Consider the following 17,014-nt stretch of genomic DNA (forward strand, 5'->3'; position numbering starts at 1 on the left):
TCAACTTTGGGTTTAAACTTTCTCACTGTAACAATGCACAACTGAGCCAGTTACTTTTTTTTCTAGGCAAATCTGGAAGTAAACTAGTAGCAAGATGTTTTCTTGGCTTTGTTCATTTTTATTACCTGCAGTCGTTGTTTGGGGAGGTTAAGGAATGTCTTGCTTAACCTTCTAAGGACATATGTACCCATGTATTCAAGATTAAAATGTGCATCTTTTTCAACTTAACATTTAAAAAGTACAATTCTTATAAATTGGAGCCTAGTTTAGAAAAATACTATATGATTGAAAATAGTGTGCTTGGAATGATGCCAAGAGTGCTAATGGCATGGTTGAAATTTGAGGAGGATTACATTAACCTTTAGATCCTAGGGAATTTATTTAGATTATTGGTGAAAATTGCAACATCTATTGAAAAGAATTTAAAGCAGCTGAATTTTGTCAAATGGATACCTGCTATTTTTTAATCACAACTCTTCCATTTTTGGTCTACTGTTACATTTTTCTGTATTAACTATTTCCAGCATAATCCTGCTATACAAAGTGCACTTAGAGGTAAAACCTGGACTAAGATCGACTTCAAAGGATGATTGATCAAAATTCATTTTGAGTCCAAAATGCACTGGCATTAAGAACTGTTCTGTTTTTACAATTGAAAAAGGGCCTTTTTTTAAAATCTTAAGACAGCTGCATTAAAAGTAAGGATGGATGTTCTATCCAAGAATGCTTAAATCTTTTTGGGTATTTTTAATCAAATATGAAACTCTGGTATCTTCAAATCTACCCTGTCCTGAACCCAAACCCACATTGCAGATACATGGAGCATTTCCCTTATGGATGGGAGCTGACTTGTTCACTAATGGCTACCTAAGTATGTTTTTTTTTAAACCCTAAGGAAGCACCTTCATACCAAACTACTTCTAAATAGTTTTCCTGAGAACCTTCTTTATTTGATTTGTTACAAGTAGTTTATCTTTCTCTCAATTTAAAATGCATCCACTTGGCATATTTTTAGCTCCTTTTCAGATTAGTCTACATTTGAATGTGTTACACAGGAGTGATTTTAGTATTGGTTAATTACACAAGTACTTTCCTAATTTAAACGCTTGCATTTAGCATCATGCAAACAATATAAATTTATCCAGTACCAGAATCAAAACTGGTAGTGAACCTGTTTGTTAAATTGAAGTTTTCTCAAAATTGTATCAAGTAATGGTTGCCATCAGTTACAAAATCCACCCAGCTAGTGACTTAATTGAATAAGGCGTGTTCTTTCCCATACGCAGTCAGATTAACGTAAAGGTTTAACTATTTTTGAAAAATTAAATGACATGAAGCTTTGCTTATTTTCGTAGCTGAATGACTAAAAACATTACTTGCATGAAACTTGATAAGGACACATTTTTCTTTAATTTTGATGTAGAAAATCCTATTTGACTGGTCTAATAGAGTTTTCACATTCTATTAGTGGAGCTTCATTTGTTGCTGCAATATTGCAGCATTTGTTTGCAGAAAAAGTCTGCCTTTATTGGGGAAATGCCAAGCCACATGGAAAGTCATTTCGATGTAGATAACAACAGCTGTGCATTATCAGTAACGGCCTGAGATTCATTAGCTAGTGTAGATGAGATAACTAACTTGTCACGACAACAGGAGAGCTCAATACAATGGGCTTTTTAGAAACAAAGAAAATGAAAGCATTCCTGTATTCTTGGCATCAGTCCTTATCTCTGGCCACTGGTACTGTTTGTGCAGAATTAAAGCAGCTGCTGGCATGAGTTATTGGCAAATAAACTCAATATACCATAAAATTACAGCAGTGTTTTTATAGATATAACACTAAAACATTGCATAAGACAAAGTGCATGTCAGTAATTGCTTCTATTCTAAATTTAAAATACTGGATGTAATTCAACTCAAGAAGGAAAATGGATTACAAAGTGAAATGGAGATGTTGTTTTAGCAAGTTCTCAATAACTTGCATTTCTGTAGCGCCCTTCTCAATCACCAGATATCTTGGCCCTTACAACCAATGAAGCACTTTTGAGGTATAGTCACTCTTGTAATATAGGAAACATGGCAGCCAATTTGCACACAGCAAGATCCTACAAAAAAGAAACATGGTAATGATCTTGGGTTTCAAAAATAGAGATATATAGCAAGGAAGCTGTGCTGAACCTTTATAAAGCTCTGGTTAGGCCCCAGCTGGAGTATTGTGTCCAATTCTGGTCATTACACATTAGAAATTATGAGGGTCCGAGAGCGAGAGTGCAGAAGAGATTTATCAGAATGATTCCAGGGATGGGGGAATTTAGCTACCAGGTTAGATTGGAGAAGCTGTGGTTACTTTATGACCAAAGGAATTTGAGGGGCGATTATCAGAGGTGTACAAATTTGACAGGTTTTGATTGAAAGCTGTTCCATTAGATGGTAGGACCATGGGACCTGGAGTTAAGGTTTTGGGCAAGAGATCCAGAGGGGATGTGAGAAAAACATTATGCAGCAAGTGTCTGGATCTGGAACTCGCTGTCTACAAGGGTGGTGGAAGCAGAGATTATGATTTCAAGAGGAAATTGGATGGGCGCTTGAGGGAAATTAGGTTGTAGGGCTGCAGGGATATAGTGTGGGGAATGGGACTGATTGGATTGATCGACAAAGAGCTGACATGGACCGAATGGCCTCCTGTTCTGTTATGACTCTGACAAGAGAATCTGTTTTTGTGATGTTGACTGAGGGATACATATTGGCCAGGACTCTGGTTTGACGGTACTGCTGTTCTTCAAAATAGTGCTGTGTGTGACCTTTTACTTCTGCTTGAGAGGGCAAGTGAGACCTCAATTTATCACTCATCTGAAAGATGGCACCTCTTACAGTGCAACACTCCAGTATCAGCCTTGATTTTTGGGCTCAAGGCCCTGGGTAGGAAAATTGGATTTTCATTAAAGGCAGAGATAGGTAGATTCTTGACTAACGAGAGTAAAAGGATATTGGGTGTAGGTGGGAATGTGCTGTTAAGGCCACAGTCGGGTCAGCCATGATCTTGTTAAATGGTGGAACAGGCTTGAGGGCTGAATGGCCTACTGCTCCTGATTCATATGTCCGTATGGCTCTGTTCAGCCTTGAGGAAGGGCATATTCTGTACAATTTTATGACCAAGCAACATCTGATGCGGTAATTAAACAACCATTTTTTAAATCAAAGTGAAAAGTTTGTCTTTTAGATGTGTCTAACTCTGCAACTAAAGTGATCCAATTAACCATCTTGGTTATAAATTACATTTATGGGTTTGGCCATCTGACCAAATTCATTTAATGTTGTAAATTTATGGGTGCAAAGATTGTGGACTAGGTGATGTAATGTTATTTAATTTCTATAACTTAAAGCTTTGTGGAGAGAGAGGAAAGTAACAAAACCCACCACTTGTTGAAATTGCAGTTTAAACCACCTTGTTCAGATAAGATCTTTTTTACTATGCAAACTGAGTTTTGTTTTGTAATATAGACCATGCTTGCTTTCTTTAAGTATGAGGAGGGCTAGTGTTCTATTGCAGGTCTTAAGTTGCCCCTAGGTATTAAACAGCCCCTTGATACCAAAAGCAGAATACATTAATGATTAATGGAGCTGTAGCTTAGTTACAGTTCTGATATCGTAAGCTAGCATGCAAGAGCAGAAAGCATTTAGGAAGGCAAACGGCATGTTGGGCCTTTATTGCATGAGGGTTGGAGTACAGGAATAAGGAAGCTTTGCTAAAATTGTACAGGGCTTTAGTGAGACCACATCTGGAATACTGTGTGCAGTTCTGGTCTCCATATTTAAACTTGCATTTGAGGTGGTACAGTGAAGGTTCACTAAATTGGTACCTGGGATGAGAGTGCTATCCTATGATGAGAGGCTGAGTAAATTGGGCCTATATTCTTTGGAGCTTAGAAGAATGAGGCGAGATCTGGTTGAAACATACAAAATTCCGTAGGAGCTTAATAAGGTGGACACTGAGATTATTTCCACTGGTTGGGGTATCTAAAACACGGGGGGGTGGGGTACAATCTCAAGATAAGGGGATGATCATTTAGGACTGAGATGAGGAGAAATTACAAAGATTGTGAATCTTTGGAATTCTTACCCCAGAGGTTGTGGATGTGCTATCATTGAATACATTTTAGGCTGAGATAGAAATTTTTTTTCAGGGAATCGAGGGATATGGGAGCAGGCAGGAAAGTGGTGTTGAAGCCAAAATCAGCCATGATATTAAATGGCAGAGCAAGCTCAATGAGCCATTTTTGTCTCTTCCTGCTCCTATTTCTTGTGTTAAAATTCATAAGATTTGGTACTTATTTATGAACATCAGTTGAACAGCAAGTGGATAAATGTTAAGCTATTACTAAACATTCAATTTTTATACTGCACAATATAAGGTCTGAAAGTTTCTCTAAACCTTAAATGGGAAGCAGCATGCCTTATGCGAGGGAAATAAGTGAGGAGCCTGAACCTTTAATGTGATTTTATTATATTGTTGGTTAACACATTGTGGCAATAGTGTAGTGGCAAATGTAGGCTTTATGGAATTAGATCCATTTTTTAAAAAATCATGAGTTATCAATCACAGACAACCTGTGGACCTAGTTTGAAAGATTGAGCTGGAACTACAATGGGCTGTTGGACCAAAAAGTCAAAGCAATTATCTATCCAAATTAGACATCCAGCACTTTTTAAACAACATGGAGGGACGATGCTCAATACAGGATATAGAGATTGAAAAAGTTAGCTTATAGTACAGCGTTGTTGGTCATAGAGGCAGTTAAACTAATCCTAAACTCAGCTGGTTTTAATGAAAGTTTTTTGACGGGAGAACACTAGCTACTTTGCACAATTCTTTCAGATGTGGATCCTAACATCAATTCAGATCACTTTAGAGGAAAGGAGATTACTTTGCACTGGAGAATGGATAATATGTACCTTCCATCAACTTGAGCTTGCCCAAAACCTGCTGGTGAAGAATAGTGTGAAACAGAGCTGTGCCCTAGCCCCACTTTGTTTTCTTCCCCATGCTCCTGACCTTGTCTTCCTTGCAGCTGTGGAAGAGTTTATCTGCAATCTAGGTTAATCAGAAAGCTCCATAAACTGTCGAGACTGGAGGAGAAGACAAATATACAGTAGAATGATCAGAAAAATCCCTTGCGCTGATGATGCTGCGCTAGTTACTCTCTCACAATCCTAGCTAGAAATTCTTGTGGATTGTCTTTCCCATGCCTGTGGCCTGTCCTTCCTGAATACAGCATGAAGAAAACTGTGGTCATGGGACAGGGGGCTACATCGCCGCCCTAATCACACTACTTTATATAAAAAAAAAAAATTCCCACTGTAAGTTGTTAGCAAATTCTGCTACCTTGGGTACATGGTGACTGGCAATCTGTCTTTTGATGCAGAACACACATGCATAGGGAAAGCAACTACCACTTTTGGCTGACTCTCAAAACATGCATGGAATAACATCATGATGCAGGTTTGAGACCTGTGTTCTCAACATCTTGTTGCATGGCTGTGAAATATAGACAACGTACAGCTATCAAGAAAGGAAGCTCAACAACTTTCATCCTTTTGTAGTACATTCTGGGCATCTTGCTGATGGACAAAAATCACGAATGCAGCAGTCCTCTCAAAGGCGAAACTCCCTAAGTATGTTGGCACTCATCAGGCAGAGAGAATTTTGCTGGCTGGGGCATGTTTGCATGATGGAAGATGGTCATATACCTAATGATTTTCTCTATGGGGTGATAGTGGAGCCAGATGACCAGTAGGGCACCCAAAGTTCTGCTTCATGGATACTTGCAGGAGGAACAAAAGGGCCCAAAACACTAGCCAATGACATCACCATATGGGCTGCGGTGGCATGGCAACAGGTGCCGACACCGAAAACATCAACCCACCATAACATCTGATAACCACTTCATATGCAGCACTTGTGACAGGATCTGCTTCTCATGGCTGGAGAGACCAATCCAACAGCAACAGTGCACTATATGATGCCACCCCATCCCCGACGGATTTACTGCATGTCCGTTAAATGTAGATGGAAAGATGCCAATGACAGCAACAGATCCTAGCTTGCACCAAGTCTTGTTTGCCCATCACCCCTGTACTTGCTGACTTGTTTTACTTAACCAAGAGCCAACGCAGTGATTTTAAAAAATAATTCTCGTCCTTGTTTCAATCCCCACATGGCCATGGCCATGTCCATACCTATCTCTAATCTCCTCTAGCCCTACAACTCTCATATCCATATTCCCCACAGTTGTGACCTCATGCACTCCATCGTTGTGCCTTTTAGCTGTCTGCCCCTAAGCTCTGGAATTTCCTGCCTAACCCTCTCCTCCTCCTCTCACTTCCTGTGATGTCTCTTAATGAAGCAGTCCCTGCCCAGGTTTTTATCAGAGGAATTGAATACTACAATCTCCCCTGCTTCTGTCCTCAAGATGGAGTTGGGTCAAGGACACTTGACCTGAGGAACTTTTGCAGTCATGTCCTAGGGCTGAGATGAATAACCTCCAACAACTACTGCCATCTTCTTTTGTACTAGGCATGACTTCAGTTAGTGGCAAGTTTTTCCCAATTCCCCCTTGACAATAGGCCCTTTTGTGGTCATCTATTGTCTCATTCTTACCTTGCCTCTTGAATTCAGCTCTTTTGTCCAGATATGGATCAATGCTGGAGTGAGGCCTTGGATCTGACTGGTGTTGGCAGAACCCAAACTGAAGATTAGTGAGGAGGTTATTGGGGAGTAGATGCTGTTTGATAGGACTGCTGATTGAGAGTAGACTATCAGGGTGGTAACTTATCCTGATTTTTGCAGAAAAGACATAATTGAATTGTTGGGTGAATTCCAGTTGCACTTGCACTGGAACACTTTGGTTAGGGGCATGACTAGTTCTGAAGCACAAATCTTCAGCACTACAGCTGGGATGTTGTCTGGGCCCATAGCCTTGCTGTGTCCAGTGGGCTCACCCATTTCTTGATATCATGTGGAGTGAATCAAATTTGTTAAACTGGCAGCTGAGATATTGGAGATGTCTGGAGGTAGAGCTGGATCATATATTTCTGGCTGAAAATTATTGCAAACGCTCAGCCTTGTCTTTTTTGCCTTGATGTATTGGCCTCTGCCATCATTGAGGATGTGGATGTTCATGAAGTTGCCCTTCCCATTAATTATCCACCATCATTCATAACTGGGTGTGGTAGAGTTTTGATCTGTTGGTTGTGGAATTACTTAGCTCTGCTTGGATTACTATTTTGCTGTTTATCATGTACCTCATTTTCAGGGTTGCTGCTCCTGGTATGTTCTTTTACACTCCCTGTTTAACTAGGGTTGGCTGGTTGGCTCAACTGTAATAGTGAGGGATATGCTGTACCATGTGGTCACAGATGGCATGGAATACAATTCTGCTGATGTCTCTCAGTGCCTTGTAGATGCCCAGTGTTGAGCTGCTAGATCAGTTATGAATGTATCCCATTTAGCATGGTGGTATTGCCTCACAACATGCTGGCGGGTGTGCTCAGTGTGAAGATAAGACTTTGTCACCAGAAGGCCATAGTGATCACACTTGTCAATATTGTCATGGGAAAATGTGTCTGCAACAGGCAGATTAGTGAGGACCTGTTCAGTAGGTTTTTCTCTCATTAGTTATCTTAATACCTGCCGCAGACTTAGTCTGGCAGTTACATCCTTCAGGATTCGGCCAATTCAGTCTGCAGTGGTGCTATGTGCAACAGAATTCCCCACCTAGAGTATGTTCTTTGCCCTCAGCTATTCCCACTGCTTCTTCCAAGCTTTCAACATGGAGTCCTGAAAGCTAGTAGGTGGCAATCAGCAGAGTTTCTTTACCTGTCTTTCACTTTGTATGGTCTACTGGATTTTGAACACTTTTGTCTCATTTGAATTTGATGCTGAGTGCTCTATCCAATTTAGTTCTAACAATTTTTTTGTAACGTTTGATACAACTGAGTGGCTTGAGAACAGTTAAAAGTCAACCACATTTCTTTGGTTTGGGCTCTAGGTTATGAAGGCAGGTTTCCTTCCTTAAAAGAGATCAGTGAATCAGTTGGCATTTTATAAAAACCCAGTCACTCTACTCCATAACTCTTTTTATTCCACATTAAAATAACTAAATTGAAATTCATGAATTTTCGTGGTGTGATTTGAGTTCTTATACAGATTATCAGCTCAGTACTTAACCACTACACTACCATACCCGATTCTATGCTACTTTTAATATCCACTAACCTGAAGAGTACATATTGTAACCATCTTTTTAAGTAGAACTATACCAAGTCTTAGAGTCTTGGATATTTTATGGACTGTCAAAAGATTCACAACTGCTGTCTTCTCTCTAGTCCAGCTTTTTTTCTAAAAAAAAACAATTCTCCCCTTTTACTTAGTTACATGGCTCCACTTATGATTGCACTTGTAATAATTTTCCTGGTTTTTCTTCAGTATTGAACAATTGTACCACTTTGGCTTGGCGAAATATCAGGCTCTCTTCCTGAAGAACATTAGTGAACCAGTTGAGATTTTATGGGGAGCTAATCTTTAAGTCACAAGATTTGTTTAATTCAATATCAGACTTAGCTATGTTGAATTTGAACACTCCTAGGCTGCTAGCCCAGTAGCAAAACCAGCATTTACTGGATTGCTGTACTCTATTTCTGGTAAATGATCACCATCTCATTTATTTTTGGCAATTTCTTTCCTGCTTTACTGAAGGCAGAAAATGACTTCTTCCGTTATGGGTATAATCCCATGGATATTGGGCACTCTTAATAGCCACAATCCATTCTGCATTTGAGTATAAATGGGAAGTATTTACAGGTAACTGCATTGTGGGGATCATGCTCCTGTCGTCTTTATCTATCTTTATTGTGTCTCCACCCCTAGCCCTGGAACACTGGAACCTGCTGTAACTGCCTCCAGCTACCCTTGCAGAGATCAACTAAGTTTTGGAGACCAGGAATCTAATCTTGGCTAATTACTGATTTTTGCCAGTTGAGCCATCAGGGGAACTGATTTCTGCTTTCATTATGAATATTTTGTGGATTAATAAGCAGTTTAAGAAGTGAAGTACAATCTGGTTTATACATTGGATATCATCTGCATTCTTGATTTAACACAAAATTGGTTTTGCAATTCTCACGAACGTAGTGGAGTAAATCTTTAATTTTTAACCAAGGATACTCTGTCAGTTAGAATAAGTTGAATCCTTGAATTGTAAATGCCAAAAAGAATCTTTTTTTTGGGTTTCAATTCTGGCGTACAGTTGGTGGACAATTTCTGGATGAAGCTTGATAGGTGTCTCGTTACATGTTTTTGTCTTTAATTTTTAAGTGCCGGAAATATTTTCAGTGACCATATTTCATATCTGAAAGCTGCAACCAGTTATATGTAGATACTAAATCCCACTTGGTAAAATTTAATCATGGTCGAGCTACAGCCTTATTCTTGCAGTTGGGGACCAATGTAAGACGAGTACACACTCGACTGCAGGACAAAGTTTGCAGTTAGAATCTTAGCTTACAGGATAAGTACAAAAAACGGGATGAAAGTGGTGATTAAAAAGATTAAGTATGCATAACTGATTTCACAATCTTTTTCATATGGAGCTAGTTTGGTACAAATTAATATTTTGTCTAAAACAGTTTACATTAATCTCTCCTTGTGGGGGTTAATGAGCAATTTTACAATGTGGTTCCGAAATGCTGCATTATTTCTGTGCTTTCAGGATACTTATAGCTTGTATTTTGTAATGCAGGTCAGTGACGGATCCTAGGGATGGAAAGAGAGTTGCACTCAAAAAGATGCCCAACGTCTTCCAGAATCTAGTTTCCTGTAAGAGGGTCTTCCGTGAGCTGAAGATGCTCTGCTTCTTCAAACATGATAATGTAAGTTTAAAAATCAAAAGCAGATTGGGAGGAAGAACAGAATTGCAAAAACATTTATCCATGCAACAGATTAGACTAAATTATTCAGAAGCACTTTGGATATCAAAAGAAGTTTGCTGCTTTTTCTCGAATGATTGACCTGTGGAATTCACTGAATTTAAAAAAAAAAAATTCAGGATGTGTTCTTCTGAAGGAACTCCATTAACTTGCTTTCTGCCCTTTAGTCGTAAGGCGCATCGTTGAACATCGACACAAGTATTATTTGGTTATGTGGAAGAACCAAGTAGAGATACACATCTCTTGCACTCGAGGAAGCCCTGTAATCCTTAATTCCTTGATGCATGCATTTCTGTTTTGAATTTTATCTTTTGGCAGGAAAATACCCTATCGACCAGAATTTAAACAGATAAAATATAATTTACCTTGAGCTGACAAGCCATTTGCTATTATTGCTGACATGTCCACATCTATAGTGTAGCCACAAAAAAATGCTGGAAGTATTTGGCAAGCCTGACAGCATCTTTGGAAAAGAGAAGCTGTTCAGACTTTCAAGGTCAATTATCTATCATCAGTGTAACCAGGTTTATTTTGTGTGGAGTTGATGCTTTTTAAAGTGAATGATGGCTTGATGGGAATTAAGAATTGTTACTTTTGGCTTTATACCAAGAATCAATGTATGATTTGGATGTAAAATTGCTCTACATTGCATGAATAAGGATCCTTAACCCCAAACTGATCCTTATGTGAACTTTACCATCTTCTAGCACCAGTTACCTTTTGTGGTCTGAGAGAAATACATCAGTGATGAACTATGAATAGGCTTTTACTCTGGAGTCACTTGGAAGTGAGTTGGCAATGACGGATGTTGTGACTTGAAGGACTGCTTGAAGACGATGTTTCCACAGCATTGCTGTTGTCCTTCAGTGATAGAGGTCATAGGGATAAGAGGTTCTGTCAAGGTAAATCTTGATGCGATTATTATCTTGCTGAAATGTAACCTGTAGATTATACATAATGCAGTCAACCAAAGCATTCTTGTTCATGAAGGAGTAATATCAAGTCCAGTGGCAGGGATTCCAGCCAAAATAACTGCTCTGACTTGGGTGATATCAACCTTAAAAGTATCGTAGCTGCACCCATCCAGGTGGAAAGTGAATAGTCTATCACACTCCAGACTTGAACCTCAGTTTGTGGGGACAAGAAATGAGTCATTCATTACGAAGTATAAAGCCTCTACCTTGCTCTTGTAGCCATAATATAGATATAGATGAGCTATTTATTTTCAGTTGTGATCCTAAGATGTTGGTTGTGTTTGATAATCAGGATTGGATGCCTAGCCTTTCTCTAGGTAGCAATGCGCACAAGCTGGCATTCACGTATTACTTAAGTTGTCATCCAAAGCTGGATGTTGTCATGTCTGCTGTTGGCTGAAATTGGCTACTTTATTATTTGAGACCTTTTGAGTGGAGATGAGCATAGGAATAATTGAAACTCACCATTCTTGATCTTATGATGGCGGAAAGAATGTTGAAGCAGCTGAAATTAGTTTGCCTGAGGAACTCCTGCAACAGTGTCCTTGGCTGCAATGTTTAGATTTTACCTGACATCTTCCTGTCACATCAGGCAATAACTTTTAGCCGGTTGAGAGTTTCTCTTTGATCCATTTTTTTAATATTAATTCACAGGGGATGTGGACTTTGCTGGCTGGGTCAGCATTTATTGCCCATTCCTAGATGCCCTTGAGAAGCTGATGGTGAGCTGCCTTCTTGAACAGCTGCAATCCATGTGGTGTAGGTACACCCACAGTGCTGTTAGGAAGGGAGTTCCAGGATTTTGACCCAGTGACAGTGAAGGAATGGTGATATATTTCCAAGTCTGAGTGATCTGGAGGGGAACTTCCAGGTGGTGGTGTTCCCATCTATCTGCTGCCCTTGTCCTTCTGGATGGTAGTGGTCATGGGTTTGGAAGGTGCTATCTAAGGAGCCTTGGTGAATTCTTGTAGATGGTACACACTGCTGCTAATGTGTGTCGGTGGTGCAGGGAGTGAATATTTGTGGATGTGATGCCAATCAAGTGGGCTGCTTTGTCCTGGATGGTGTGAAGCTTCGAGTGTTGTGGGCAAGTGGGGAGTATCCCATCACACTCCTGACCTGTGCCTTGTAGATGAACAGGCTTTGGGGAGTCAGGAGGTGAGTTACTCATCGCAGGATTCCTATCCTCTGACCTGCCCTTGTAGCCACAGTATTTATATGGTTAGTTCAGTTTCTTTTCAATGGTAACCCCCAGGATGTTGATAGGGGGGGATTCAGTGTTGGTAATGCCATTGAACGTCATGGGGCGATTGTTAGATTCTCTCATGTTGGAGATGATCATTGCTTGGCACTTGTGTGGCACGAATGTTACTTGCCACGTGTCAGCCAAGTCTAAATATTGTCCAGGTCTTGCTGCATTTGGACACGGACTGTTTCAATATATTGACACAAGTTTTACTAAGGTTCCTTGATCTCGTACTTGTTTGAAAGCTGCCTTGATGTCACAAGATCCAATGAAATAGGGGCAGGAGTAGGTCATTTGGCCCCTTGAGCCTGCTCCACCATTCAGTAAGATCATGTCTGACCTGATTGTGGCCATAAATCCCACTTTCTGATTTTTTTTTTATTCCCTCTGCTCCCTTGTTGATCTAAAATCTGTCTAACTCTACTGATACTGCCTTATCCACCCTGCTTGTTACATCGTCAAAGACAAATTTATTAATTTGTCAAACATGATTTCCTTTTCACAATAGCCATGTTGCCTCTCCCTGATGTTCTTCTACTATTTCCTTAAAAATGGATTCCAGCATTTTCCCAAAGACACATATTAGGCTAACTGCTTTCTGTCTCCTTCCTTTATTAAATAGAGGCATTATGTTAGTGGTTTTCCAGAATCTAGGGAATTTTGGAAGATTACAAGCAATACATAAGCTATATTTGCAGACATTTTAAGACCCTCAGATGTAGGCCATCAGGTCCAGGGAACTTGTCAGCCTTTATTCCTGTTAATTCTCCTAAGACTTTTTCTCCGTGATTGTGATAAAACAAGATCCCCCTTCCCTTTATTCTCTTGATTTTTCTACTGTTCTTTTTCTGTCGTCTTCTATGAATAATGTTACAGAACACTTGTTAAAGTCTCTGCCATTTTCTTGTTTCCTGTTGTTAATTAGACCATAAGACATTGGAGCAGAAATTAGGCCATTCAGCCCATCGAGTCTGCTCCGCCATTCAATCATGACTGATAAGTTTCTCAACCCCCATTCTCCCGCCTTCTCCCTGTAACCTTTGATCCCCTTACCAATCAAGAGCCTATCTATCTCGGTCTTAAATACACTGTGACCTGGCCTCCACAGCCTTCTGTGGCAATGAATTCCATAGATTCACCACTCACTGACTAAAGAAGTTTCTCCTCATCTCTGTTCTAAAAGGTCTTCCCTTTACTCTGAGGCTGTGCCCTAGGGTCCTAGTCTTTCCTACTTTTGGAAACATCTTCCCCACGTCCACTCTATCCAGTGTATCTAATTCCCCAATCTCATTCTCTTAAGGTACCAATGTTTACTTTAGCTACTCTTTTCCTTTTTTACTTTTAGCTTTTACTGTCTTTTCATTTTTTTTCTCATTCCAATTCCTCCCTCTTTATTATTTTTAGCCATCGCTGTGGAATTTGTTTTTTTTAGAAACCAGCAATCTTCTGACCTACCATTAATCTTTGCAGCATTGTTCACCTTTTCTTTCAATTTGATGCCATCCTTAACTAACTTTGTTAACCACAGATTCTGCATCCTCCTTTTACAACCCCTTTCTCAATAGATTAAACTTTTTGAGTTATGAAATACCTCCTTTAAATGTCCATCATTGCTTTTCTACCATCTTACCTTTTAACCTATTTTCTCAGCCTACTTTAGCCAATACTGTCGTCTTACCCTGATAATTGCCTTTAAGTTTAAGACACTAGTTTTAGACCCACATTTATTGCCCACAAGCTGTGAAATTGTATCATGTTATGCTAATTTGTGCCTTTTACTAGGATCCTTTCCTATGAGGTTATTAATTAATTCTGTCTCATTACACATTACCAGATCTAATTATAGCCTGTTCCCTGGTTGGTTCCAGAATGTATTGTCCCAAATACACCCCTTGATGAACTCATCCTTCAGGTTACTTTTGACAGCCCATATGAAGATTAAAATCTCCCACGATTATTACAGTACCTTTTATTACAAGCCCCCATTATTTCTTGATTTATACTATGCCCTACAGTGTAGCTACTGTTAGGGAGTCTTTAAACTACTCCCAACAGTGGCTTCCTTTCTTTGCTGTTTATCTCTACCCAAATGGATTGTACGTCTTGATCTTCTGAACCAAGATCATTTCTCACCTACTGATCTCATGCTTTATTAACAGAGCTACCCACCTCATTTTCCTTTTTTCCTGTCCTTATGAAATGTCTGTAATCCCAAACTCAGAATTGCTAATTCTGTACCAATGACCATAAGATGTAAGAGCAGAAGTAGGCCATTCGGCCCATCGAGTCTGCTTCACCATTTAATGAGATCATGGCTGATCAAGTAATCCTCAACTCTCCTGCCTTTTCCCCATAACCCTTGATTCCCTTACTGATTAAAAATCTGTCTGTTTCAGCCATGAATATATTTAACGACCTAGCCTCTACAGCCCTCTGCAGTAAAGAATTCCACAGATTGACTACCCTGAGAGAAGAAATTCCTCCTCATCTTTGGTTTAAATGGGTGCCCCCTTACTCTGAGATTATGCTCTCTGGTCCTAGACTTTCCCACAAGAGGAAACAATCTCTCATCATCTATTTTGTCAAGCCCCCTAAGAATCTTATTCAATAAGGTCGCCTCTCATTTTTCTAAATGCCAATGAGTACAGGCCCAACCTACTCAACCTCTCCTCATAAGAAAATCCCTCCATACCTGGGATCAACCTAGTGAACCTTCTCTGGACTGTCTCCAATGCTAGTATATCTTTCCTTGGATAACATTTTATTTTTGTCACCATCCTGCACTTCTTTTACATTTTTGAGTTCTGATAAAGATCTGGAAAAGGCCTGGACTTGAAATTTCAAGTCCAATTTCAGAGAAAACCTTCAACTTCTCTGAATATCGAGACTGTTTTTCTGCTGGATGAAGTTGCAACAAGCCATTAGGCTCCACTTCTTGTGTTTATAACCTACTGCTCTTTGATCTGTGAGCTGTGGAAAAGATCTAGAAAAGTCTAGATCCAGATCTTCTCCCAAAATTGGCTTCAAATTCCTGGACTGTTCTTGACATCAAGAAGACACTTCTGCTCAGGACGACACTTGCAATATACATAAAACCCAACTTCTTTCTCTGATCTGCTACTCTTTTGTAATATTTAAAGTAGCTTATTGCACCTGCCCCACCACTGCTTTGATTAAGACATTTCAGTCTCCTGCCGAGCCTGTGACCTGCTACTGGTTTGTACTGGTTTCTCAGCTTCAGTTTGTTCCTGGCTTCCATGATGGTTTGTGGATTGGTGGTCAGCTCTTGTTAAACGTTGCTTGGTATGGCTCAGGATTTCCACTCTGTCGTGGCAGTCTGTGAACTATTTGTTTGGAATAAAGGCGGTGGGCTGAGATGGTGTGGGGTTTGCCAGCCTGTTTTCCTCTTCTCAGCCAGCTGAGTTTTCATTTTATCAACATGCTTCCAATGCTTCTCAGAAGAGTGAGCCTTCACAGGTCCCAGTTGTCTCTGTCTGCCATCTTCATATCCCACTTGCAGGTGTACTTGAATTGGAGGAATGGGTGTCCAACAGGTAATGTCCCAGTGGTCAGTTTGCCATATAGAAGGTCTTTGGGTATATGGCTGTCATCCATCCAGTGATCATGGACGAGCCATTGCAGGTGTAGTTGGCTGAGTAATGAGTGTATGCTGACGGAATTAGAATGCCCCAGGACCTCTGAGTTGGTGTCCTTGCACCCCCCCCCAAAACAATATTTACTAAGGATACATTTTGAAGCAGCAAAGATGCAAACTGTTCAACCTTTTCTCCTGCCTAGCCTATGCTGTCCAAGGCTCACTACTGTAGGCGAATGTAAGCTTGATAGATGCACAGTTTGGTATTCTCAATTGGGTTACTGTTTTTCCACACACCCTTACTCAGCTTGGACATGGCAGCTACAGCATTTGCAATAAGTATATTGATTTTGCCATCAAGTGACATTGCTGGATTTTGTGGAGTCTAGATATGTGAAGCTATCAGCAACCACACCCCAGCAGCACATTATCAGTGTTGGTTTGAAGTATGGCCATGACATTCACTTTCCTAACATGAGTGATCAAACCAAATTCTAAAAAATTGAGACAGCCTGTCTATTTGCTGAAAGTGTTCCTAGGTATGGAATGCTAGTTCAACATCAGCATTGAGCAACTCTGCAAGGACTGATGTCTTTAATCCCAGGCAGGCAAAGCATAGGTTGGGTCTATACCCATTGGTGTTTAAAAGAGAGAGGTGATCTTATTGAAACATAAGACCCTGAACGGACTTGACAGGATGGATTTTGGGAAGATGTTCCCCCTTATCAGGGAGCCTAAAACTAGGAGACTGAGATGAGATTTTTTTTTCTCAGGGTCATTTGTCTGTAGGACTTTCTTCCCCAGAAAGCAGTGGAGGCTGGCGCATTGACCATATTCAAGGCTGAGTCAGATTTTTGATCAAGATTTGAGGGTAATGGTGTGGACAGGAAAGTGGCCACAATCTGATTAACCATGATCTTAATGATTGGCGGAGTGGGCTCAAAGGGTCGAATGACCTACTCCTATGATGTGAGCAGAAGCGATCTGTTTAAGTTGCTGAAGAAAATTGACTGTCTGCCGAAGGTGCTGTATGATCTCCTTGACATCATGGAGAGGTAAGGTCAGCTGTGACATGCAACATATGAGCCCTTCGTGATCTGGAATGGGGTCAAACAGGCCTGCATTCTGGCACTGACATTTTTTTGGCATATTCTTTGCTGTCAAGCCTTCAATTATTTGCTTGGGTTGAAGAACAAATCACTGCTTCTTGATTTT

The 17,014-nt window shown here is 40.1% G+C and overlaps 1 protein-coding gene across 5 annotated transcripts in view; it reads left to right on the forward strand.

Annotated features, from left to right (window-relative positions):
• nlk2 (nemo-like kinase, type 2) overlaps positions 1–17,014 on the forward strand; it is a 186,357-nt gene that overhangs the window by 66,457 nt on the left and 102,886 nt on the right. For all 5 annotated transcript variants that reach the window (XR_005944155.1, XM_041196827.1, XM_041196828.1 and 2 more), the window contains exon 2: positions 9,798–9,927. Coding sequence is in view for 4 of the 5 variants with exons in the window: in XM_041196827.1 (XP_041052761.1) it covers positions 9,798–9,927 (130 nt within the window). In the remaining variant the exon portion in view is untranslated. The remainder of the gene's footprint in view (positions 1–9,797; positions 9,928–17,014) is intronic.

Source organism: Carcharodon carcharias, chromosome 10, assembly GCF_017639515.1.
Source record: "Carcharodon carcharias isolate sCarCar2 chromosome 10, sCarCar2.pri, whole genome shotgun sequence".
NCBI lineage: Eukaryota > Metazoa > Chordata > Chondrichthyes > Lamniformes > Lamnidae > Carcharodon > Carcharodon carcharias.